Consider the following 27,364-nt stretch of genomic DNA (forward strand, 5'->3'; position numbering starts at 1 on the left):
AAATCTGATCTACCTAAGTCAAAACATTCATAAACTGCAGAAAACATGAGCTTTCAGATTTATCATTTAGACGAAGTCAAACTCGAATTCAACATTTCATTTCCTGTTTCCTTTCAAATTAGATCATAAACACCGGCAGCCGTGGCAGATGTCAAAACTGATGCAATTAGTCTGCATACAGCTGGCAAAACAGTTATCATATTATTGCAACGAAAGTTTTAAATTTGCAAGATTAATTTCCACCTCAGTTGTTGTGAAGAAAACCATTCCAGGCTTTGGAACGAAGAGGCAGACGTTTTCAATTCGGGGTGAAATCATGGATCCAGCTGTTGAGGAACTTTTGACTCCATATCGTCAGTCTGTTAAAGAACAGGTTTAATAGTTTCCTCAATTTGATGAGTTCAATGAATTATAAAGGGTAGTTTTGTTTTGCATCCCAATAAGAAACATGTAAAATAGTTAATTGTTCTTAATCACAAGTAAATATTAGATCTTAAAGGGTCGGTATGGAATGCACCAGTCAATTTAGTCATGACTACAGTCAATTGTAACCACGGCTCCCCTAACCAGGTCCGGGGCGAAACCACGGATAGCCTGAGAAATGGGCCATGTTTTCACCTTCCAGGTGGCCCCGCAGTGCCGGGTGAATGCGGTGGTTTTGTCTTCACGCCAAATATAGCGTGGAATGGGCCTTACCAAGGGTTACTGGGGTAGGTGGCATTTGGCGGTGATTTTACCAGCAGTTTGTTGTCACTGGGTGGGGATTTTACTGGGCTTTTGCTGGACCGAAAGTCCATGGCCCCGCTATTCCCCGGATCTGGGGGGACTGTGGTTACAATTGACTGGTACTTAATATACAAATCTGTAAATTATAACATCATTACATTCACAGACTACGCTTTAGTAATATGATATGAACCTGTATTTTGGAACAATCGACCATTCCAGATGAATAACCATTACTATGAGCAATGAAGCTCCGAGTGGGGATCCAACCAAAAACCCTATTAGAATTAGATATTTAGAGTCTGATACACTAACCACTCATGCATATCATTGTAGCAGAATTACAGGCTAGTCTATAATAAAAGACGCTCAAGAACAGCGTTCTTCTAGTCCCTGACATATATTTAAAGGTGAAGAATTTGACATATATTATAATAAAAAACATAAAACTATTCTCCCCCATACAATTATTTGGATTGAATTACGGGCGTACTACTCCCCATTTACTATTTTATTAGAGAAAAAAGAACATTTAAATCAATAAATTAATCTAAAAAATTTGCTCCAGGGTGATCTTGTACGCAAGCTCAAGGATGAAAAAGCACCGGATATCGACTTGCAGAGGGCAGTAGCTGAGCTAAAGAAGCGAAAACATGCTCTTACTGATAAGGTATTTTCATGTTCTTCAAATAAGAGGGGTGAAAGCAGAAGAGTCAAAAGTATTTATACATATATTTTAGAGATTTGTATCATTTTCATCCGAGATGAAGATAAATGTGATTTTGTGTTGCCTGCGAATCATGGCTGAAACATAGAGATTGCTTTGTGTGGAGTCCGCATCAAACTTTGGTTTCAAATTAATCTTGTTTGAACAACTTGGTAAGGAGTTTTCAAATTTGGCTAGCAAATTTGGTCATTCTCAGTTGATGACCTCTTTTTTGAGGTCAAAGATCAAGTTTATAGTGACCTTTATAATTAAGAAAATGAAATTCTCAACAGGCAACACTGTTTTTGTGTACTTTGAAATGAATAAAAAACAGCTTAAAAAGTGATCCTGAAATCTTGTGATCTTCTAGCTGATTTAATGTTTGGTGTTTACAACTAAATTTTGTATTCTATTTTTTTATCTCCATATGTACACCAAGAACGCAGCAAGACAACTATGTGCCTTGCAGTATAACTAAACTCTAGAGGCGGGAGTATCATATTACTTAAGCTAAACATTAAATACAGAACACTTGATAATAGATACATATTAAGAACATACAAATATCAGTAATTAATTGTTTTAACTGTAACACTTCATTTAGTCAGTTCAAAAGCTCACATGAGCCTGTGATGTGTTGTTGCTGTAAGTCAGAATTTATCTATATATGTATTTTGCAGGAGTTTGAGCTGTCTCCAAAGGATAATTTTGACCGAGCCAAGATGGAGGATCTGTTAAAACAGAAGTTCTTCTATGACCAGTCATTTGCAATCTATGGAGGTATAGACAGTTGTTTCAATTCCTATTACAGTACTCGAAGCAAGCACAAGTTGGCAAGCCCTGCACTGGTAAAATGCTTTTGGGACAGGTCAAAATATAGATTTTATATAGCAGGGCTCCTTAAAAATTTCATGCTAAGCACAAGTGTAAGAATTTGGGTTGTTCATCCAAAAGAAATATTTTGATCACAGCCTTCAGTCTTTAGTCATAACACTTCTTGACCTGTTATCTCTAGGTCCCAAGACATGGCCTGAGGGATTAAAGGGGCGGTACTCCATAACGAAAAAAAAGAAGAAAATTGTCGAAAACTGACATAAACTTGGCATCGATGTGCACAATGCATTGAAACTTACTAACTGAAGTACCACATAGTTTACAATTTATTTAAGTTTAGCAGTTATTTCTTATTTTTCCATTAAAAAAGATTACTGGGTATGTCTACCAGGTAGAATTAATTCCTTATGGGTGATTGGCAAGTCGGTGTTATCACGTGATATTACCCAGGTAGGTGTATAGCTTAATTATGTCACCCGCCAATTAGAGTAAGCCGTCGTAGCTCAGTGGATACGACGCTGGACTGAACTTGGGCTCTGACAAATTTTCTTTTACATTTTGGTACTTTTTTTTACAATTATGATATCAAAGCGTAAGACATTCTATTAGATAATTGTCCTGAGATTCCTTACAGAATAAAAACTTTTTTGGTGCAAAATTTGGTGTACAGTCCCTTTAAGATTTAGGAGAAAGACTTTAAGAGTAAGGAGCATGGTATGGATTTGTGTTATTATGTAATTGGCTTGCAGGAAAAATAAAGTAAATATACAACCCAGAAGTAATGCCATGAAGAAATAAAATCTTCAAGCAAGAGTTTCCTAGGTATCATAATCAATAGTCTCTATGACCAGGTCAATAGGCTGCACTGTGAAGGCAATTTGTTATAGACATGGAGAAATTATTTAAATTACCAACTTTGTTACATGTATAAAAATCATTCAGTGTATCTAAATTTGCAGGCATCAATGGTCTCTATGACTTTGGTCCAATGGGCTGCGCTGTTAAGGCAAACCTTCTACAAGCATGGAGAAATTTCTTCGTTCTCGAAGAAAATCTGCTGGAAGTTGATACTGCTGTGTTGACACCAGAAACCGTCCTCAAGTATGTACAGTTACTGTAGAATGGTTTCATTTTGTGAAAGGTTAATTTTTACCTCATTAATATGCATTCTGATCACCATGGCCATTTTCCATGGAAAACAAATCTCGGATGCACATGTATGTATATGGACAGTTTACAATATCAGAGATTTTTACATTCAATATGTTGCAAGTAGTTTGCATAGTAATTTCAATTAAGCATTTAAACTTAATGACTTTACTCTTTGGAATCTTAATTATTGATGCAATAATCCACTTTACTGGCAATCAATTTAAAATTTGTTATACAAAATACAAGTTAAAACACTACAGTTAGTTTAAATTAATATTCAAAATTACATCCAAGGTTGTTTTTCGATGGAAAATGGCGTAGGGGTTCTAAATAATTATTATGGTGATAGATTAACTTTTGCCACTTTAATATGATGATGGCTTAATTTTTTTTAATATTTAGTCAGAAAACGATTGAAGCAGAGACAATAGGTTTAATTTAGTGATGTTTTAATTTTCAATAATATTTGTGGCCTCATGAAATTGCAAATAAACATTTTCTGAAATGTTAAACATATGAGTTACATCTGTAACTCAGAGAAGCCTTGGTCACATGTATGAAAACTTCATCATTGTGTCAAAATTACCAAGCATCACAATATTCTTGAGTAAAAATGTAGGCTAGGTCTGCTGTAAAAATAAATCAAGACTATGTTACACAAGCTGCAAAGTTGGAAAGGTTTAACACCCATTTCTGGGCTACAATCAGCCAACACCAAAGCAGAACCATAAAGTCATGTCTAGTATCAGTTACCTGTGCACTCGCATCCATTACCAGCTACGAGTAACAATCAAGTGCTCTTTGTTCAATCTGAGAAGATAAATATCCACTTGTGGAACTTTGTAAGCTTAGGCAAAGTCACTCAAATATTTTACAAGTTTGCTAGTCCAAATTTGAACCTTGTTAGTTTTTTTCTTAAGATATAAGTTTCCGTTTTCATCTATTTTGTATTACCGCATGAGGCTTTGATCCTATGCTGTGGACAGAAAATAATGTTAGAGTTTGAAAAAGTCTTTCTACAATTAAGGAGTATATAATTAATTTATTATATAAATACTGCGCCGCATTAAGGATAAAAGCTTTAAACTGCAACCAGAGAAAAATGCTGGCTGAGGCTGACAAATTTAACATCACTTTCAATTTTGCATTGCAGGGCCTCTGGACATGTTGAAAGATTCCAAGATTACATGGTTAAGGACTTGAAGAACGGGGAGTGTTTCCGGGCCGACCATCTCATAGAGAGTGAGTTATTCAATAATGTATAACGCTTTCATTTTAGGAGTGTTTTGTTTTACCTTGTTCAGTTTTACATAAAAAATATCTATACAAAAGATTTTTACTCGCACAATACTGAAACTTCAGAAATTTATGAAAGATATTCATATCAGTTATATCAATAATTGTTTTCAGTAACATCTACAAATATGACTGACTAAACCATATATGCATGCCAAGTGAGCATTTGGGTTCACAGGGTTTTGGATCACCTCTCGTTGATTTCTGGAATTCTCACTCCATTCTGTTTGCTGTTGTCGATCAAAATCATTATTACTTAATACTTATTTATTTAAGTTTGATTAAAAGCCACTTTCAGGTCTATGTCTTTGGTAGAAACCTGTAATAGTGTCTTTGATGAGATGCCTTGAAAAAGGAATCCCTATTGGTATCGAATTCACAACCTTTTGGCATTGAGGCAGACACCTTTACCACTAGACCACTTTCACGGTTAAACATTTAATTGTGGTTCTGCTGCTGTTGCCTGTATATTGGCTCATGACATTCAACTTTCAATTAAATTATCATATTTTTTGTCTTTTGGAACATTGTATTGTTGAAAAATGTGAGGAAGTCAAGTGGTATACAATGTAGGTGGTATAGGTGTCCCCCCTCAACCAAGAGGTTGCGGGTTTGAGCCCCACTAAAGCTACTGTTTCTTGGTGTCTCAAAAAAGACTCTAGTACTTGTTTCTATGAAAGATATCAGGTACGTCTTCAAGCGTGATTCAAATGATTCTATAACCTTCATCACAATTATGCTTCAATAAATAATAATAATAATAATAATAAACTTACTCTTCCATTATTTATTTTGGTCATTTTATTTCAGACACATTTGAGAAGATGTTGTCCGATAAGAAAGTGACTGAAGATATCAAGGCAGAAATTAGGTCCATTCTTCCTACAGTGAGTGAATGTAGTTAATGCTGTTAAAAAAGTGTATATATTTTGCTGGCACGTTGGTAAAAGGTTTGGAGGGCATATTCAAGGTTTAAAAGAACAATTTTGAAAAAAAAAATATAAAAAGGACAGATATTTTAAATATTACAGTGGAAAACATTTTGATTTTCGCCAGGTTTTAAGGACAGGGTACTGCAGAAAAGGGACATAATGCTAAGGGTTAGAAGGGCCAAATATGTTGGGTTGTGAAGAAACATTTGAATTTAACAGACAATTTTCAGAATTGTGCTTAATTGAAATAATATTAGGTCTCAACTGCCAAATATGTCAAACTTTTATGAATTTATAATCATATTTTGAGTTTTAATCAAAACAAAAGAAATATTGGATTATCTTATGCATTTAATTCAATGAAGGATACATATGCTAGTCTCCATGAGAGCAGAATGGTGCTACTCAAAACGGTTATGGTGCATCACCGTCCTGTAACTGTTTAGCTAAAATCCTAGAATACATGTACAAAACCTACTGAAGGTTATTCCATTTAAAGGTACATGTATAACCCGCACGGGGGAAGGCTTTTTAAAATGATACCACCCCCACCACAGAAGCAAATTTACCCTTACGTTGTCCAAATTAGCAAAAAAGACATCCATCCATATACTAAGAAAATAATTGCCTTCCCCCATTCCCCTAGGGGATATATGATTTACTGGAATAGCCGTGACAAAAAAGGATATTAAGGAAAGAAAACAAAGGAAATATATTTGTCATATTCATGATTTATTATCTACAAAATTTTCCTAATCATCTTCTTAATAGGAACAAAGTTTCTTAAGAATAGGGTGGTTAATACCGGACCAAAGTTAGGAAATTTGGAAAATAGGAGTAAGAAATAATGAGGCAGCAATCTTTACATTTGCCTGGCACTATGTTTATCACCTTTACTGTAGCTCTTAAGCAATAATTCTAAGCAAACCCTGATCTTAAAGAAGACTATTTTTTAAAAGGAAAATTGATATATGAAGGTAAGAAAACAGCAATTTATAAATTATGGTGGACCAATTGTAAAATTAAGTTATTATACATTATCATCTTAAACATAATAGATATTCTTCATTTCCTCAACATAGGTTGACAATATGAGCAAAGATGAGATGGGGGAAACATTGAAGAAGTTCAGCATAAAGTCTCCTGTTACCGGGAACGACATATCTGATCCTCTCGAGTTTAACCTTATGTTCTCCACAGCTATCGGGCCTACAGGAACTGTCAAAGGGTAGGTATACAGTGTATAATATATTTGCAACCTTCTTGAAATAGGCCCAGAGATCTGAGAAAATCTGAAAAGCATTGGCTTCTAGTCTAAGGGCTTCTTGCTTTGGGTGTCAGTGTTCAAACTTTTAAAAGGAGATGATGATGTCCATAAATCTTTTTAGAAGATCAAGGCTTTAGTTCAATCTATTCAAGTATTAAAGATTCATATTCAGTTAACGAACTACACTAAAAAAAATATTAGTATAAGTTTATCTAAATTTGTAGAGTCATCAAACTTGGTATGCACATTGGATATGCTTGAAAGATGACCCCTATTCATTTTATTTCAAAGGTCAAGGTCATTCTGACTGTAATTAGAAAAATGACTGGTGCTCGTGTCAGGTGACACTTCCTATTTTTTTGCTTATATTGATAAAACTTTCAAATTGGTTGATTGGATATGCTTTTGTATAATTTTAGGTATCTCCGTCCAGAAACAGCTCAGGGTATATTTGTCAACTTCAAGCGTCTACTGGAGTTCAACGGGGGCAAGCTGCCATTTGGAGGAGCGCAGATAGGGGCAGCATTCAGAAACGAGATCTCACCAAGATCTGGGCTTATACGTGTCAGGTAAATATAGCTTAATATTTGCTTAATATTTTAAATGCCATGTTTTATATTGACAATGTTTAAAGTGACGCTCTTATTCAAAATCAATACATAATCATGTATAACAAACATAAATTTTGACTGATAAACCTTTAACTACTTACTTAATAATGCATTTATGGAAAATATTAATTACTGGTAACAAGATTGTAACTGTGTATTAAATAGCAGAAAGCGCAAAAATATTAAATGATTGGTGAATGCTAAAAGATTTACTGTGGTCTTATATAGTCTCATAAGGTAGAAATACCGTGTTTTATGCTGATTTCTTTCAAATTAAACTCTGAATCCTTCATAAGAACCATTGTTTTCGACATTTATTCATCTTTTTTTGAATATTAAAACAATTTTATTAATTGTGATGAATCTTGTTTGGGAGTAAGAGTGCATCTTTAATGTGAATATATTGAAACATTTCTGTACATGTTTTTAGTCCCCTAGCAGTTTCACCATAGGGGATTTTTGGTTTACCCTTTTTCAGTGCGTTTCTTTGTCCGTCTGGAAAAACTGGACGCTGCAAATACTGTAGAAATAAGCTAGCTAGGTTAATGAAACTTGGTGTATTGTATGTTTGTGGCAACGAAAACAGTAAAAACGCCTAAATCACTGTTTTTAACTGGATCTTGCAGTAACTGAAAAGAAGTAAGCAATCTACATGTAGGTAAATGAAACTTGGTATGAGGTTAGAAGACCATAAGAAGAATATGCGTGTCATGTTAATTTTCCATCATAGTAAAGTAATAGACCAGCTACTACTTTTTCTTCTCAAAATTCAATTATTTTCCAGATTTGAAACAATTGCCACTTAAACCATCCATTTTGGCTTGCAGCCAGTTCTTATTTGATATCACTGCCAAAGCGTAGAATTAAAGACAAAATATTAATTATTTGGTTAAAATGGGTTGATAAGACCTGCCCTCGTTATTTCAGAGAGTTCGCAATGGCTGAGATAGAGTATTTTATGGATCCGAAAGAGAAGGAAACATTTTACAAGTTCGAGAATGTTCGTGACCTCAAAGTGACCTTGCTGTCGGCGTGTAAACAGATGGAGGGCAAGGCACCAGACGTGAAATCTCTCGGGGACGCTGTGAAAGATGTGAGATGTTTATTTATACAGCCTATCATATGTTCCATATGCATGCATTTGCCTTTAAGGTCAAGGCCACTTTAAAAATGTCACATGACAGATAGCCTGGTTAGTGTCAAAGGTCAGATCTCTTTTGTGTCCAATCCATATCTCCTTGTTCAGATTAAATATTGCCATTTCCACTGATAGCCTTGTTTACTTAAATTCATGAGGTTTTTGTACAAGAAAAATTGAGTATTATTTAACCATCATATCATATGACCATTTCAAACCTTTGAATTGATATCACAATACTCATTTCAAGTCATGGACAGATTGTTAAAAATATTGCTTGTTTGAAGGAAGACCCTAAGCATTACATTAGTACAAATTGTTTTATTCTTTGTTTCTTATTTGATCTACCACAGGGCACTATAGCCAACGAGTCGCTGGCCTACTTCATGGGACGTATCTACATGTTCCTGATGAAAGTTGGTATTGATAACAACAAGTTCCGGTTCCGACAACATCTCGCTAATGAGATGGCTCACTACGCCTGTGATTGTTGGGATGCCGAGATGAAAACTTCTTATGTAAGTGCACATTTGATTAGCCTTTAATTAATATTTTTGACAGAACATTTTTAAAATTGAAGCTTGTCTGGGGGTTTTTGAAGAATAAAAATGGAATTCCAATAGCTTTGGTCTCATCAGCATCGAAATGCAAAAACTTAAAGAACTGTTCAATATATTCGAATGAAGCTTTGAAAACATGTTGCCAGAGAGAATATATGCATGTATTGCAAGGCGTATAACTCTGGCATAATTAATTAATGAGAAATGCTCCTTTTTTCACAAAAATCAACAAGATTTGTGTGTCGCTCTTGTTTTAAATTCTGTTAAAAGTTTTATTTTTTATTAAGTTTGATTTTAGCTTAAAGGGACTGTACACCAGATTGGCACCAAAAAATGTTTTTTTCTGTAACGAATCTCAGGACAATTACTTAATAAAATGTTTAACTCTTTGATATCATAATTGTAAAAAAACATACTAACATGTAAAAAATAAAATTGACTTGGAGACCAGCTTCGAACCGGTGTCGCCAAAATTGCAGTCCAGTGTTGTATCCACTGTGCTACGAAGGCTTACCCTAAGCAGTTGGAATATTTAAGTTATATACCTAACACGGTAATATCACGTGATAATATCCACTAGCCAAGCACGCATAAGGAATTAATTCTACTTGGTAGACATACCTAGTAATCATTTTTAATGGAAAAATACGAAAAAACTGCGATAAATAAATTAATTGTAAACTATGTGGTACTTCAGTTAGTAAGTTTCAATGCATTGTACACATTTATACCAAGTTTATGTTAGTTTTTGACAATTTTAAGGTTTTTTTTCACTGTTTCATCATATGGTGTACAGCCCCTTTAATATCTAGTTTTATTGGAAGAAAAAAAGAGGTGGTGTTGTTTCTTTGTGGCTACAGCAATGAAACTTGGCGCATTTAGTCGTATACTATATAGAGGACAATGAAACTACCAGGTACTGTGTTGTCTTTCAGGGCTATATTATTATTAAGTTTGATTTCTTCTTTTCAAAAGGGTTGGATAGAGTGTGTAGGTTGTGCTGACAGGTCGTGTTACGATCTCCTCTGTCATCAGAAGGCTACGGGGATGAAACTGGTCGCCGAGAGAAAATTAGCAGAACCTATATCCTTTCATTGACTTTTGGGTTTCATCAGAGTTTGTGTCCTATTTTTTCATCATTGCTATTTCTCTTTAATCTGCATTGGCAGTGTTTCAAGATATAAAGAAGTGTTTAATTAAGGCCCATTTGAATTATATTTTCGTTAGCGATCTTTCTTTATATATTGAGATTTTAAAATGTCTGACTTCTGGGAAGTGACCTTGGTCAGATATTCAATTAAATACTTAAATGCTTCAGTGATTTCATTCAGAGCTTTTCCATTTAAACATACCACACATCTCAGGAATGTTGTCAAGTTGGACTATATCCTCAAGAGAGATTTTTATACTTGTTCTTGACCAAAATGGTTTGGTTTTATGTTTAAATGGAATACCGGTAGCTCTCTGGTGAATTGATTTTACAGTTCAGTTGACAAAGAATGTTTATTGGCTAGTGCAAAAAGTCTACAATAGTTAAAGATGCACTCTTACTCCAGATTTAACACAATTAATACTATTGTATGAATATTCCAAAAAGGATAAATAAATGTAAAAAACAATGGTTCTGATGAAGGATATCGAGTTTAATTTGAATGAAGTGAGCATAACACACAGTATTTCTACCTTATGAGACTATACTAAGTAGACCGCAGCAAATCTTTTAGCATTCACCAATCATTTAATATTTTTGCGCTTTCTGATATTAAATATACAGTTACAATCTTGTATTCAGTGATTAATATTTTCCATAAATGCATTATTTATTAAGTAATTAAAGGTTTATCAGTCAAATTGATGTTTGTTATACATGTGTATGTATTGATTTTGAATAAGAGTGTCACTTTAAGAATGTATGTTAGTTTTAAACTTTATATGCTATACAGGAATTGTGAAGAAAAAAACATATGCTAAGTCTATGAAGTCCCTCTCATTGGCATGATATATTGTGCGAGAGTGGTTTTGGGTTCGGGTGGGGGGGATGCTATGGGTGTGCCCAGAGAAAATTTATCTGGCTTGGGTTACAACAAACAAAACTCATTCATATGACTTCTATGCTCCTTAACTCCAAAGCACAAGATGATCCAGGTTGTGGAATGTAAGGTGAACAAAGGTGTCATCGGCAAGGTGTTCAAGAAAGATGCCAAGGTCGTCACTGACTACCTTACTACTCTCGAGTCCGAAGGAGCTGACGCATTGGATCGTTCACTGCAGGAAAATGGGTGAGTGTGTGCTTGAAAAAAGAAGTTGAATGAAGAAGTAGAATTGTAGGTTATTGTTAACAGGGATGCCAATTTACCTCTTTTCAGCTGATTTCCACTTTTTTGGCCTCAAAACCTAAAAATTAAAATTGTTGCCTTTAATTCTGATCTATACAAAAAAAAAAAAAAATTGTCGTATGAAGTGTGATTGGGATACTCCTTTTTAGTACATGTCTCCCCCTGATTGTAACTGTCTAACTTCTTTAGATCAGGAAATGAAGTATTGGATCGTTAACCTTAGGAAAAGAGTAAGTGTCGGTGTATAGTTAAGTAGAAGTTCTATTGTTGAATTTTCTAGATCAAGAAATGAAGCATTGGATCGTTAACTTCAGGAAAAGGGTTAGTGTCGGTGTATAGTTATGTAGAAGTTCTATTGTTGCATTTTCTAGATCAAGAAATGAAGCATTGGATCGTTAACTTCAGGAAAAGGGTTAGTGTCGGTGTATAGTTATGTAGAAGTTTTATTGTTGCATTTTCTAGATCAAGAAATGAAGCATTGGATCGTTTACTTCAGGAAAAGGGTTAGAGTTGGTGTATAGTTATGTAGAAGTTCTATTGTTGCATTTTATAGATCAGGAGTTGAAGCATTGGCTCGTAAACTTATCGTTAGTGTCGTGTATAGTTATGTAGAAGTTCTGTTGTTGCATTTTCTAGATCAAGAAATAAAGCATTGGCTCGTTAACTTCAGGAAAAGGGTTAGTGTCGGTGTATAGTTATGTAGCAAGGTTCGCACGATCTTAAAAAGTCCTTAATTCTAGAGGGTTGGCCTTAAAAAGACCTTAAAGTCGATTAAAAGCCAGAAAGGCCTTAAAAACACCTTATATTAGGTGCAAATGGCCTTAAAAAGATTTTATTGGCCTTAAAAATGATTTAAGTCGGAAGAAAAATGTTTATGAACTACTCTCTGTTCGTCAATGAAGATACTAAGTAGCCATGTTGTGATTAAGTTGCCCATAGTTACAGTGACCGTCGTAAGTAATGACGTAATGCATTGGAGCGAAGTAGCCAATCAGCGGGCTGCTTACATCTCGTTATCGGATGCTGAAAGCACATTGCTGAAAAATAGAAATTTAAGTCGCGGTTTCTTCGGAACAAAATAAGCATGCCTGGAAAATGTGTATTTAATGTGAAATGGATACAGACATACCCATGGATAAGAGAAGTTAAGGACTGCAAATTTAAAGCCAATTGCGTTTTATGCCGAAAAGAGATCGATCTTTGCAAAATGGGCGAACTCGCAGTGAAATCGCACGCAAAAAGTACCCGACATAAAAAATCTTGAGCAGCCGAAAACGCAGAACACGGTAAGCACCTTTTTCACAATTTCTCCAAAACCAAAGACCATGTCATCGACAGAAAAGCCTTCGGAAGCAGCTAGTGGGGATATAGATGACTTGATAATACCCCACCCACCGGCACCAGCACCAGAGATTCCGATTCCGCGCACTGCTCTTTCTAGCTTTGTACAAACAAACGATGTGTTTAAAGCAGAAATATTGTGGACAATGCAGTCGATAACTACACATAATTCTTATAAATCAAATGAAAACATATCAAAATTGTTCAAATTGATGTTTCCAGACAGTCAAATCGCCAACAGATTTGCTTGTGGAGAGAGAAAAACTGCCTACCTTTGTTGCTTCGGCATTGCCGAACATGTGAAAAGTATATTATTAAAAGAAATAAGTGGTTACTTTGTAGTTTTATTTGACGAGAGTCTAAATAAGAAATCCCAAGCTAAACAAATGGATATACATGTAAGATATTGGGGAACCAATGGCCTAGTTCACACCAGATACCTGGGATCCCAGTTTCTGGGACATGCGACTGCTGAGGACATGCTTCAACACTTCCAGAAAGGGATTGGGGATTTAGAGAAGCAGACAAAAAACACAGGGTTCGACACTAACGGTAGTCCGGTAGTCCGAGACTACCAGTTTTGTGCTCGGACTACAAGAAATTTTAAGGCAATAGTCCGTCGGACTACTAGAAAAAGTAAATATGACATCAGGTAATTGAGCATAAAATCTTTATTACGCTTAAACTTGCGTAAAACGTTTTGCTAAAATTTGAAAAAAGCCGAGTACCACCAGTAAATACTCATTCTAAAGTTTGCCGAAGATGGCCGAGCAGTTCCGGACAACCTGGACTGTTAAGCGAGTTTCGCCCGCAATTTGTTTAGCCTTTCGATCAATATTTAAACCAGTCTGTACAGGGATGATAAAATTCCGGATTAATCCGGAATTCCGGATTTGAGGCCTCACGGATCGATTTTGAGATTAATGTAAATCCGTTGAGTTTTTTTCTAGGGGGGGTGGGTACTGGGAGCGAATCGAGCTCAGTTCGAACAATATGGGTACGAAAGGTGAGTTTTCCGGAAGTGTAAAGCCGGAAATTAACGAACCTATTTACGTCTTGGCAATCGAGCTATATGATTGGTTAAGATAGCATCCGGTGATTACGGAAATTACCGATGGGACTAGAAGACAGTATCCGGATGGTCGTATCCGGATATAACAGACGACGAAGACGAATAAACGGGTATTGGAAAAAAAAGACCACCACCAACTTCTAAAAACATCGATTCGTCGATTTAAAGGGTATATTTGGCATTTATTTTTAAGAAAAATTCCCGAAACATTTCTTTTTAAGTTAATAGAAAGTGATCAAACTAATAATGAATTTTGCGCATCTAGCATCATTTCGGACATCCCGATTCGGATTGTGTCATAATAATCGATTTTTATTTTACAAATTTGAATTGGCCGATTAAAGTTTACGCTGTTAACCGTTTCTTTATTATTCTCATAATGTTTGAAGCATTGTTCTCAATAAGAAGTGGCTTTTGACCAGTATGGGAGGTTCAAATGAAAGTTGGTTTAGTTCAAATTTAAAAAAAAAGAATAAATATTTTGTAGTAGTAACACATATTACGTAGAGGCAGCCATTTTATTTTCTATTTGAGACAGTTCAACAAAACTTCTTGAGGACCCAGTTTGAGTGAGATTTAAATTCTATAGTTGTAATTTGTATTTCCAGGTATGTTGATGGTTACAAAAGTCGGGGATGAACAGACACCTCAGCCAGTGCATCCAGTTGTTCCTGTCAGTGACTGACAATTCAATCCAGAGGCCATGATACTTTGATTTATGACTGAACATGCTCCCTGGCACCACAGTAGTGTGTCTTACTTAAGACACTTGCCAAAGATACAAAAGCTCTCAGCGAATTAAAACTTCAAAGGTGTACAGCATCATACAAGATGACTTACGTAGTGGCTAGCCATTTCAATGATGAACATGTGGAGGAGTTAATGGATCTCGGTTTTGTTTCAACTAAGACAAGTCAACAAACACAATGAGAAAACTGTTGCAGCTATTTTTCTGCTATAGAGAAAAAAATAGTGTTGAGGCATTTGGCCTCCTTAAAAATCATAAGGGCTGATTCTGAATCAATTTTCATAGAATTTGAAAGCCAGTTTGAGAGACTTGGAACTGCCGTGGGACAATCTAGTTTGTGTGCTACTGGACTCATGTAACACCATGAGGGGAAAAAATATGGCTTAGGGACCAAAATACGTCAAAGTCCACCATGTCCACAACGACTACGCTGCCAAAGCATTTAAGTCCCGTTTGGATATTACTTGGAATAATATATATAATAATTAATAACATTATATTCTCATCAAATGTGCAGAAAATGGAATAAATACTCTTAATACGATACATAAAAATTGAATAATTAACACTTTTACAATTAACATTTGCAAGCATGATAATCAATATGTAATCGATATGTTGTTCATTATTATAAATCAAACATCCCATAGTGTAGACTGTTCATACACAGGCATTTGATCATAGCCAGTTGAGTTTTATGGGAAGTGGACAACTGAACCAAAAGTCAGGTACATGTCTAATGCCTAGGTAAAAAAAAGTAAATTTAACTTTGTTTAAAGACAAAGGTGTTAAACTTCACTCCTAACATTCCTGATTATTGTTCTGATTGTGGATGTCTCGTGTTGAACATAATTATATCTATCAAACCGAAAGGTGTACTCCTTGAACACTATTCTAAGGCAAAAAAGGGTATTAGAATCCCTGAAATACGGAAAGCTTCGGGGGGCTTCGCCCCCCTTGTCCCCCCACCGCCTTAAGCGGCCCCCTGAACCCCACGCAGAAATTTTCAGGATTGGCAACTTAGCTCTGTTATCATCCCTGTCTGTAGAATGTCTTTATTTAGAAAGGGAAAAACCATTTTGCACTGTTACATGGTGTGTTTTAATCGTTAGTCACATGAAACTCTGCCAGTGTCAGCGAGGTAGATTTGGGTTAAAAATGAGGTAGAATTTCTAGATCCCTTGCATTTTCAATCAGAAACAATGATAGATACGATGTTAGCAAAAACTTGATGGTTGTTACTATTTTTAGATATTCTGAAAATATGTCATGGTTATTTATTTATCGTTTAGAGTATTGTCAAATGTCGGCGTTTTGATACAGCAGACAGAAGGAACATAATGTATGGCTTGTGAAATATTTTAACTGGCTTTTAGAAGAGCAGCTGAAAAAATAATCATACTGCTCAAAAAGGTCTAATTCAGTGAAAGTGCAGACGACGACGGAAATTGTGTGCGTTAATTTTCGCGCCAAAATGTCGTAACATTTTAAACATTGAAGTTAGAGCCAATAACAATTCTTTCCTAATAAATTAATAACAATTTGGGAATTAATTTCATTATATTTTTAAAGCATTATTGTACGTCGTTTTAAAAGACTACTAAACTTAGACTACTGAATAGTAGGATGCCAATATTAATTATCAAATATTGCTGATCAGTAGGAAGTCTGTCATTTGTGCGGTATCTTGGCAACGATCTCGGTCGAGGTGTCAATTGATTTATTGCACCATTTTCCTGAAAGTGACAGATTATGGGGTATTTTAGCATGGTTTTTAGATTTTTATTCTTGGGTATTTTAGCATGGTTTTTAGATTTTTATTCTTGGGTATTTTAGCATGGGTTTTAGACTTTTATTCTTGGGTATTTTAGCATGGGTTTTAGACTTTTATTCTTGGGTATTTTAGCATGGGTTTTAGACTTTTTAAGGTTTTAAAATTAAAGGCTAAACATTGTTTTGAAGAATGTGGAAATTTTAAGATTGAGACACTGATAAGAAACATGACCAATCCAAGGGTTATTCTGACAATGTTTTAATGGGAAGTCTTACAAAACACTAAAGGAATCTGTTGCAGGCTTGCATTTTTTTTGGACTACCAGAATTTTTGCTGGACTACCTGGATTTCAGATCCAGTAGTCCGAGGGACTACCTTGTGAAAAATGTTAGTGTCTAACCCTGAAAACATGTTGCAAATATCAATGGATGGACCAAATGTTAATTTGAAGTTTTTGGATATGATAACAACAAAGATTGAGCAGGGTTTTTCAGTAAGTTTGATCAACATCGGGTCATGTGGACTTCATATTGTACATAATGCATTTAAAACAGGGTGTCAGGCTACCACCTGGGATGTCTCATCTGTACTCTCAAGCATGTATTACTTATTCAAGGACAGTCCTGCTAGGAAAGAGGATTATCAGAAAAGCAGTGGGTCTACTAGAATGCCAATGAAGTTTGTAACCCATAGGTGGATGGAAAATGTTCCTGTTGTTGACAGAGCTATTGAGGTGTGGGGAAATATTGGACAATTTGTGAAGGATGTTGAAAAAAAGAAGATTGCAAAACCAACATGCAAGTCATTTGAAATTGTGTCAGCTGCACTGAAAGACAAGCTAATCCGAGCAAAGTTTGAATTTTTTAGATGTGTAGCCATGCACTTACAAGCCTTCCTTGGTAATTTTCAAACAGAAAAACCCATGGTGCCCTTCCTTTACAGTGAACTCCTGAGTATAATAAGAGGACTGATGGAAAGAGTGATCAAGCCAGGTGTTTTTTTTGACACATCAGAAGTAAGACTCCTCAAAATTGACCTTGAAGACAGCTCTGTTCTGATTGAACACACAAAGGTTGACATTGGGTTCTCGGCAGAAAAGGCTTTGAAGGAGACTGTCAAGGAGAACAAGCTCAGTGAGAGACAGGTTATGGAGTTTAAAGTTCAGTGTAGAAGCTTTGTTCTGAAAGTGCTGAAAAAACTTCTTGAAAAGTGCCCAGCAACATATTCATTAGTGCAACATCTGGCCTGTCTTGATCCAAGAAAAATGTCTGAAAGTAAAACTAGATGCAAAGAGAAGCTGAAAAAAGTGCTGACATATCTTGTGGCCCATAAAAGAATCAACGAGAGAGACTGTGATGAATGTATCAAAGAGTACTGTGACTTCATTGACAATATCCCATCCTTTGGGTCTGCAAATTTCACAGAGTTCAATCCAAACAAAGACAGATTAGATGAGTTTTACTCAACTTTTATGTCTGGGACTGCATACAGCAAAGTATTTGATGTTGTAAAAATGCTGCTCACACTGTCACACGGGCAAGCTTCAGTGGAGAGGGGTTTCTCTGTCAACAAAGAGGTGTAGGTAGAAAATCTCAAAGAATACTCACTTGTGTCTCAAAGACTTGTTTGCGATTATGTAAACAGTGTTGGTGGTATTCTAAATGTGCCAATTACAAAAGAGCTGATGACTAGTGCATCTCAGTCCAGAAATAGATATGAAGTATATTTAGCAAAAGAAAGAGACAAGAAAAAAACAGACACTCAAAAACGGAAAAGAGAGGAACTGTCACAGGAAATTGAAGAACTGAAAAGGCAGTGCAAACAGGCAAAATTAGACATTGACAGCCTGACAAAGTCAGCTGATAGCTATTCCATGAAGGCAGAAAAAGAGAGCAACTTATCATTTATTGCGCATTCAAACAGTTTGAGACAAAAGGCAAAGGACAAAATGTCGTTAAGTGACAAGATAAGTAAGAAATTAGATGAGAAGGTCCAACAGCTTAAAGAATGTTGAGTCTGCATTGCTGAACTAAGCCAGTTATAAAAATTACAAGGTAAGGTTGTTGAGATTATAGGACCTTATAATGAGGGGTTTGGGCCTTATTTAGTCCTTAAAAAGTCCTTAAATATTTTGGTGAAACTTCTGTATGAACCATGAATTGTAGAAGTTCTATTGTTGCATTTTATAGATCAGGAGAGGAAGCATTGGCTCGTAAACTTATCGTTAGTGTCATGTATAGTTAGGTAGAAGTTCCAATGTTGCGTTGCACATATAGTATTGTAACTGACTGCCTTAATTCTATGGACATCTTCAAGTTGATGGGTTGGGTCACATAGTGCACAAAAAGGGGCGGTTTTTTGTTTGTTTTATGTCCAGTTGTTGTTGTAAAATAATGATGCTGACTGCCTTAAGCCCTTAGGTAGTATACATACTCTTTACCTTTGTGCGTTTGTGACAAAAGTGAATAGCTTATAAAATCACGCTCGAGATGATTTCCTGAGTAGTTACCTGTCCTTGTGTCAATTTTTAAGAGGTCATGAGAAAGTGTCTCTTGTGGGGATCGAACCCACAACCTCTTTGGTGAAAGGTTGACACGTATACCACAAGACCACTTTCACAGCCGTTCAGTCTTTACCAGTTGATTTGCTGGTCCACTGTTTGCATATAGGTTCATCTCTGATTTTAAGAGAGAAAAAAACTGTTTTATATATAAATGATGGTGTCAGCAGCAGCAGAAGCAGCACTGCAAAATCTTTAAATGTGGCCTTAAACGACAAAAATATCAAGATTCTTTTATGGAAATTAGTATACTTGTATGTCTTACCAGTAACAAAAATATCAAAATATTACTATGGAATTTAGAATACTGTCATGTCTTACCAGTGACAAAAATATCAAGATATTACTATGGAATTTAGAATACTTGCATGTCTTACCAGTGACAAAAATATCAAGATATTCCTATGGAATTTAGAATACTTGCATGTCTTACCAGTGACAAAAATATCAAGATATTGCTATGGAATTTAGAATACTAGCATGTCTTACCAGTGACAAAAATATCAAGATATTCCTATGGAATTCAGATTAGGCCAATTCAAAACCAAGATTTTTCTGTTGCATTTGTTTTTCTACAAGTTTATCGAAAATATTTAATCTAGAGCAAAACCTCGATACGTTATGTTTTTTCTTCTTTATTCGAGAATGTTATGACCAATCAAAACTTGTTCATATGTGAGATTTGATTGAATTATTTTTCATTGTCTTTCAGGGAAGCAGAGATCACTGTGAAGGACCAGAAATACACTTTGAAGAAAGACATGATCACAGTGTCTAGATTTGAGAAGAAATTGCATGGTGGGTATTTATATGTATGAGTGGTATTGATATGTATGAGTGGTATTGATATGTATGAGTGGTATTTATATGTATGAGTGGTATTTATATGTATGAGTGGTATTGATATGTATGAGTGGTATTGATATGTATGAGTGGTATTGATATGTATGAGTGGTATTGATATGTATTGATATGTATGAGTGGTATTTATATGTATGAGTGGTATTGATATGTATGAGTGGTATTGATATGTATGAGAGGTATTGATATGTATGAGTGGTATTGATATGTATGAGTGGTATTGATATGTATGAGTGGTATTTATATGTATGAGTGGTATTGATATGTATGAGTGGTATTGATATGTATGAGTGGTATTTATATGTATGAGTGGTATTGATATGTATGAGTGGTATTTATATGTATGAGAGGTATTTATATGTATGAGTGGTATTCATATGTATGAGTGGTATTGATATGTATGAGTGGTATTCATATGTATGAGTGGTATTGATATGTATGAGTGGTATTGATATGTATGAGTGGTATTGATATGTATGAGTGGTATTGATATGTATGAGTGGTATTTATATGTATGAGTGGTATTCATATGTATGAGTGGTATTGATATGTATGAGTGGTATTGATATGTATGAGTGGTATTGATATGTATGAGTGGTATTGATATGTATGAGTTGTACAAGGGCTGTTCTTAAAGTTAGTGGACAAGCTTTCTATTTTTAGCTCACCTGTCACATAGTGACAAGGTGAGCTTTTGTGATCACAATTTGTCTGGCGTCCGGCGTCCGTCCGTCCGTCCGTAAACTTTTACTTTAAACGACATCTGCTCATAAACCGCTTAGCCAATTTCATCCAAACTTCACAGGAATGTTCCTTGGGTGGTCCCCTTTGAAAATTGTTCAAAGAATTGAATTCCATGCAGAACTCTGATTGCCATGGCAATGGAAAGGAAAAACTTTAAAAATCTTCTTCTCCCAAACCACAAGGATTAGGCCGTTGATATATGGTAGGTAGGATCACCAAATGGTCCTCTACCAAGATTGTTCAAATTATGGCCCTTGGGTCAAAATTGGCCCCGCCCCGGGGGGTCATGGGTTTTCTCTATATGTTTATAGTGAAAACTTCAAAAATCTTCTTCTCTGAAGTTACTTGGCCTAGAGCTTAGATATTTGTCATGATTCATCGTCTAGTGGACCTCTACAAAGTTTGTTCAAATTATGGCCCTGGGGTCAAAATTGGCCCCGCCCCGGAGGGTCATGGGTATGCTCTATATGTTTATAGTTAAAACTTCAAAAATCTTCTCCTCTGAATTTACTTGGACTAGAGCTTAGATATTTGGCATGATTCATCGTCTAGTGGACCTTTACAAATATTGTTCAAATTATGGCCTTGGGGTCAAAATTGGCCCCGCCCCGGGGGGTCATGGGTTTTCTCTATATGTTTGTAGTGAAAACTTAAAAAATCTTCTCCATTGAACTTACTTGGACTAGAGCTTAGATATTTGGCATGATTCATCGTCTAGTGGACCTCTACAAAGATTGTTCAAATTATGGCCTTGGGGTCAAAATTGGCCCCGCCCCGGGGGGTCATAGGTTTTCTCTATATGTTTATAGTGAAAACTTCAAAAATCATCTCCTCTGAACATAGTGGCTTAGAGCTTAGATATTTGGCATGATTCATCGTCTAGTGGACCTCTACAAAGATTGTTCAAATTATGGCCTTGGGGTCAAAATTGGCCCCACCCCCTTCGGGGGTCATAGGTTTTCTCTATATGTTTATAGTGAAAACTTCAAAAATCATCTCCTCTGAACATAGTGGCTTAGAGCTTAGATATTTGGCATGATTCATCGTCTATTACGACTCTACAAAGTTTGTTCAAATTATGGCCCTGGGGTCAAAATTGGCCACACCTCGGGTCTGATGGGTTTTCTCTATATGTGTTATAGTGAAAACTTAAAAAATCTTCTCCGAACTCACAAAGACAAGTTACGTCTTAATTTAAACTGGATAACATATTTAGTACACATACCAATTTTCAATATGGGCTACATACAACAATTACTAACAAATATACATATATAGATACACACGTAAAATCAAGTAGTGACAAGAGCTTAGATATTTGGCATGATATATCATCTAGTTGACTTGTACCAATATTGTTCAATCTTTGGCCCTGGGGTCAAAAAATGGCCCCACCCGGGCGGTCATGGGTTTCCTTATATATGTATATGATGAAAACTTATAAAATCTTCTTCTCCGAAACCAAAAGGCGAAGGCCTTAGATATTTGGTATGAAGCATTGTTTATCGGACCACTATTAAGATTGTTCAAACTTTAGCCCTGGGGTCAAAATTGGCCACACCCCGTGTTCATAGGCTTAGGTTTTCAATATTTTTATATAGTCTTATATAATAAAACTTTAAAAATCCTCTTCTCCAAATTATAAGACCTAGAGCTTTCATATTTGGTATATAGTGTTACCTAGTGGACCTACACCAAAGGTATTCAAATTATTGTCCCGGGGTCAAATTGGCCTTGCTCAGGGGTCATTTGTTTTTACATTGTCTTGTCACCTTAACATCTTTTCCTCTGAAAGTAAAGGTCAGAATGACTCCATACTTGATATGTAGCATCCTTACATGGTCCTCTCTCAACTGTGTTCAAATGGTTTTGTTTGGCCCCTTTTAGGGGTCACCAGAGCAAAAAATAGAAAAACCTTTAAATAACTTGATCTTATTAACTGCTTGATGGATCTACCTAGCATGGGCCTCTGTCAGGTCTTTTCAAATAATTTTGTTTGGCCCCTTTTAAGGGCCACCAGAGCTAAAATTAGTAAAAAAAACTTAACATTTTCTTCGCATGAACCCCTTGATAGATCTTCAGCAAATTTGGTTTGAAGTGTCCTTGCATGGACCTCTCTTAAATTTGTTCACATAATTTTGTTTGGCCCGGTTGCCATGGCAACCTAAAGGAAAATGTCAACAATTGGTTATAATCATCTTCTTCTCCTAAACCGCTTTGACAATTTTGATGAAACATCATAGGAATGATCCTTGGTTGGTGTTGTTTCAAAATTGTTTAAAGAAATTAATTCCATGTAGAACTCTGGTTGACATGGCAACCTAAAGGAAAAGTGTCAACAATTGGTTACAATCATCTTCTTCTCCTAAACCGCTTGGACAATTTTGATGAAACGTCATAGGAATGATCCTTGGTTGGTGCTTTTTCAAAATTGTTCAAAAAAATTAATTCCATGCAGAACTCTGGTTGCCATGGCAACCTGAAGGAAAATATAGGCTGTCGTGTCCGCGCTGTGACTTACTCTTATATAGACAGATTTTAAAATGACTTGCCATATGTTTTCGACATACCAAGACAACGTGTCGTGAGCAAGACCCATGTCCCTACCTCTAAGGTGAAAGATACACTAAGTGTTTATTCACAATGGAATGCTGAATATGAGGACATAAAGAGTGTTGGCTGTCATTTAGTATGATTGGTGTTTTTTTCTATGCTCAGAGGCAATTTAATATAACTTGCAATATGTATTTGACACATAAAGGCAAGATCAACTTTTTATGTACTTGTTCATAGATCAGTGTCACATTGGGGGGCATTTGTCACATACTTTGACAGCTCTTGTTCAATATTCTTTGAGAAACAAGCTATATTAATAACAAAGGTTAAACTCTTTTACTCAGGTGAGCGATTTAGGGCCATCATGGCCCTCTTGTTAAATATTAATATATTTATGTCATATATTTTTAACTCTTTGGAGAGATGCTTTTTACGATTTAAGAAAGCAAATTTTGTTGATATTAGCATATCGTATTGTAGTACGGTGCTAAGAAAACTATGTAAAAGGTATGTTTACATGTACATGTTGTAGTCATATGTTCAAGTTGAGTAAATATGTACTAGTTGTATTTACAAGTACTTAGCGCTGCACTTCTAATATGCTATTCAGGTTTGCTCAAATTCTCTAATTATGCCCCCCTTTCGAAGAAGAGGGGTATATTGCTTTGCACATGTTGGTCGGTAGGTCGGTCCGTCGGTAGACCAAAGCTTGTCCGAGTGATAACTCAAGAATTCCTGGACGTATGGTCATCAAACTTGACATGAAGGTTGAGCCTGACCAGTAGATGACCTCTATTGATTTAAGGGCTCATCAGGTCGGTCAAGGTCACAGTGACCTTTAATGGTTAAAGAATTTTTAAGCTTGTCCGAGTGATAACTCAACAATGTCTTGACCTATGGTCATCAAACTTGATATGGAAGTTGGGCCTAATCATTAGATGACCCCTATTGTATTTGAGGGTCATCGAGCCAAAGCTCAATGTCACAGTGCCCTCGAATGGTAAAAGGTTTTCAGAGTTATACCTCAACAATGCCTACACCCATGGCCCTCAAACTTGACTTGGAGGTTGGGCCTGACCAGTAGATGGCCCCTTTTGATTTTAGGGGTCATTGGGCCAAAGGTCAAGGTCACAGTGACCTTGAATGATAAAGGGTTGTCAGAGTGATAAATCGACAATGCCTGCACCCATGGCCCTCAAACTTGACTTTGAAGGTTGGACCGGACCAGTAGATGACCCCTCTTGACTTTGGGGATCACCGGGCCAAGGTCATGGTCACAGTAACCTTTAACACAAAAAAGTTAACAAATCTTCTCGCAGTGATATCTCAACAATGCCTGAACCTATGATCATCAAACTTGACATGGAAGTTTGGCCTGACCAGTAGATGACCCCTATTGATTTAAGGAGTCATCGGGTCATATGTCAATTCTACAATGTCTGCACCCATGGACCTCAAACTTGACTTGGAGTTGGGTCTGACCTGTAGATGACCCCTTATGATTTCAGGAGTCATAGGGTGAAAGGTCAAGGTCACAGTGACCTTGAATGAAAAAAGCTTGTCTGTGTGACAACTTGTTAATGCCTGCACCCATGGCCCTCAAACTTGACATTTAAATTTTTGGTGACCAGCTGATGACTCCTTGAGGATTTTGAGGTCATAGAGTCAAAGGTCATAACACACTTTATCCTCACACTTTGAATGGTTATAATCTTAAAACTGCCTCAAAGGCATCCAATGTAAGTGACAAATTAGCTGTCATTTCTGTCCATGCATATTTCATTCAATTGTCCATATGATCCTGATAACATGGCGCTAAGGGAGGGCATAATGTTTGACAAACATCTCTTGTTTATATAGCAAGGCTTGTTAAAACATTTGATGGCCAGCACTAGTGTCAGAATAATGGGTTTGTTCATTCAAAGTGGTCCAATTTCAAGACTGATGTTCAGTTACTGTAAGGCTTGCTTATATTTGTGCAGAGCTTTGTGATCTGATATAGCTGAATAAATAAGTTCCATTATGCTGATGGGGATAGCGTAGTACTAAAAGGTGACCACAAACCAAACTCATAAGCATCCAGGCTGGGAATCAAACCTTGAACGTCTTTCTTGGAGGCGAGTTCGCAAACCCTTATGTTTACTAGACGGACAACGTTCATGAGAGTTAAGAGTTACATGAAAACTAAATACAAACCATTATATAAGTAAATACAACCTTTCTCGATTACAGTTGAAGAGTTTAACCCGTCTGTGATAGAGCCTTCGTTCGGTATTGGGCGAGTCATGTACTCGTTATTCGAGCACAACTTCAAGATTCGAAAAGGAGATGAACAATGATCGGTAAGAAGCTGTCTTTGTAATTTTGCTTTAGCAAATAAGGATGATAGAAGAATGGTGTGCCTTTGTTAAACAAAATAGCAAAAATAAAATTGAAGAACTGTGAAAGAGCGCACACAAAAAGTTTATCTATGAAATAATTCTAAAATAAGTAGTACTTTATACATATAAAAAAGTTGTGCAACTGCCCTGTAATAGACAAACCACTGCTTTGAATATTGAAAAGTTAGATAATTTGACAAACCTCAACCATTCATCCAAATTTACTTTTGGATTAACAAGTCTGATTCCTTATACATGTACATCCTTGCATTCTGGGGCCATACCACACGGGCCCTCAACTGGGCTTGCAACTTGTTATTGGGGGTATACATTTTGGCCACTGGTAAAAAAACAACCGTGTCCAGCCGAGATGTGATCAAGGAAAAAACTGTTACCTAATTCGGAAAGATGTACCCCATCATGTTCAATACCAATCTTGCTGCATAGGTATTTATTCTTTTTCTTGCCTTGTCCATGGCAAATAAATTTGTACTATGGTGCCATGACATTCTTGGCAATAGCTGAAACTAAATGTTGATAGTACCGGGCATGGCATGTTCAGATGGACAAATTCAAGTATAGCCCGGATCAAGTTGCATATTTGGACGGATTTTGTTTCGCCGATATCGTTAGCTCCACAGTGAATCAATAATGTTTTGGGGAGACCCCGGAGAGGAAAACATTAATTTCTATGACAAGGACTGTAATTCCCGCAATTGAACTTTTTTCCTTCTAGGCACCGAGTTAAGTGTTATTATTAGATTATCCACTTTTTCCCGGGGAATACATATTGTCATAGTGGAGGAATCTATTAATATGCTAAGAAAGACTAAACGAATTGTTGGGCCTACAGATGTTTCTTTGGCAATAGGGACGCCGAGCGTATTACACATCAAATGAAAATTACCCAAGAGTTCCGTGCAATGGTTGGAATTCGCAGGTCCAGCGAAAAAAAAGTTTTCCAAATCGTGATTAATTGTGTTTAAATCAGAAACATCGAATACTGCCCAATGTAAGAATGTTGGAAATAATTTGAATAAAGAAGGGGCGTAGTTGCAGACAAATGCGTTATTAAGAGACCCCCCACCAACACTAGACTTGGCTACAACGCCTATTTGAGAAGTATAAAAATTAGCTATAAGCGGTTCCGTGAAAGGACCGGCCATACAAGATAATGAAATTTCTTTGTTTATTATGTTAAGAAATTCCGAAAAAAAGTTTTAGCCGTCAATAAGTTTTTGCTTTCCATTATTAATCTTGGGCCGGTATATTGTAACCTAAATTATTCTGTAAACCCATCTCAAAGCATTTTAGCAACATAATTATTTGAAAACCGACCATTTGGAAACTTATCGGGTCCCACAGGGGAGAAACGTGGAATGATTAATCTTCAACCCAATTAAGCAGAGACTGGTATGTGTCAAAAATTAAACAGACCCAAGCAATCATTTCAATATTGACTATGATGGCCATGGCGATGACACGATACGAAAATAGGTACCTATCTAAATCCGTTGAAATCGCCGAATAAAATTCTAAATAACGCTCAATCAGCTCTAATTAATGAAATATCAGGTGTTGAAACAAGTGATGAGACAATTATCTTTGAAAGACAGGGGCAATGAAGCCTTCACAAAATCAAAAACAAATTTGATAAAACGAATGATACAAAAGCATGAAAAAAAAAGAAAATTATCCAAAAACTTAAATGAAATTGACATCGTTGTATACACGAATTGAATCTTAATTACTGATGTATAAAGACCATA

At 36.1% G+C, this 27,364-nt stretch overlaps 2 protein-coding genes across 5 annotated transcripts in view; one reads left to right on the plus strand and one right to left on the minus strand.

Annotated features, from left to right (window-relative positions):
- The window catches only part of LOC128224324 (tRNA N6-adenosine threonylcarbamoyltransferase, mitochondrial-like), a 451,923-nt gene that overhangs the window by 11,718 nt on the left and 412,841 nt on the right, over positions 1-27,364 (minus strand). The window lies entirely within an intron of this gene.
- Positions 124-25,553, plus strand: LOC128219224 (glycine--tRNA ligase-like). Its single transcript, XM_052927376.1, has 14 exons — positions 124-373; positions 1,295-1,396; positions 2,113-2,212; positions 3,226-3,367; positions 4,572-4,660; positions 5,525-5,601; positions 6,729-6,874; positions 7,333-7,482; positions 8,452-8,617; positions 9,016-9,180; positions 10,198-10,305; positions 11,356-11,501; positions 19,766-19,851; positions 25,447-25,553. Exons 1-14 carry the CDS (start codon positions 149-151, stop codon positions 25,551-25,553), a joined length of 1,809 nt encoding a protein of 602 aa, XP_052783336.1. The 5' UTR covers positions 124-148.

Source organism: Mya arenaria, chromosome 1, assembly GCF_026914265.1.
Source record: "Mya arenaria isolate MELC-2E11 chromosome 1, ASM2691426v1".
Taxonomy (NCBI): Eukaryota; Metazoa; Mollusca; class Bivalvia; order Myida; family Myidae; genus Mya; species Mya arenaria.

Coding starts and splice junctions, on each gene's coding strand:
- LOC128219224 (XM_052927376.1), top strand. CDS start 149: ATGTCAAAACTGATGCAATTAGTCTGCATACAGCTGGCAAAACAGTTA. Junction 374..1,294: donor GTCAGTCTGTTAAAGAACAG/GTTTAATAGTTT, acceptor AATTTGCTCCAG/GGTGATCTTGTACGCAAGCT. Junction 8,618..9,015: donor TCGGGGACGCTGTGAAAGAT/GTGAGATGTTTA, acceptor GATCTACCACAG/GGCACTATAGCCAACGAGTC.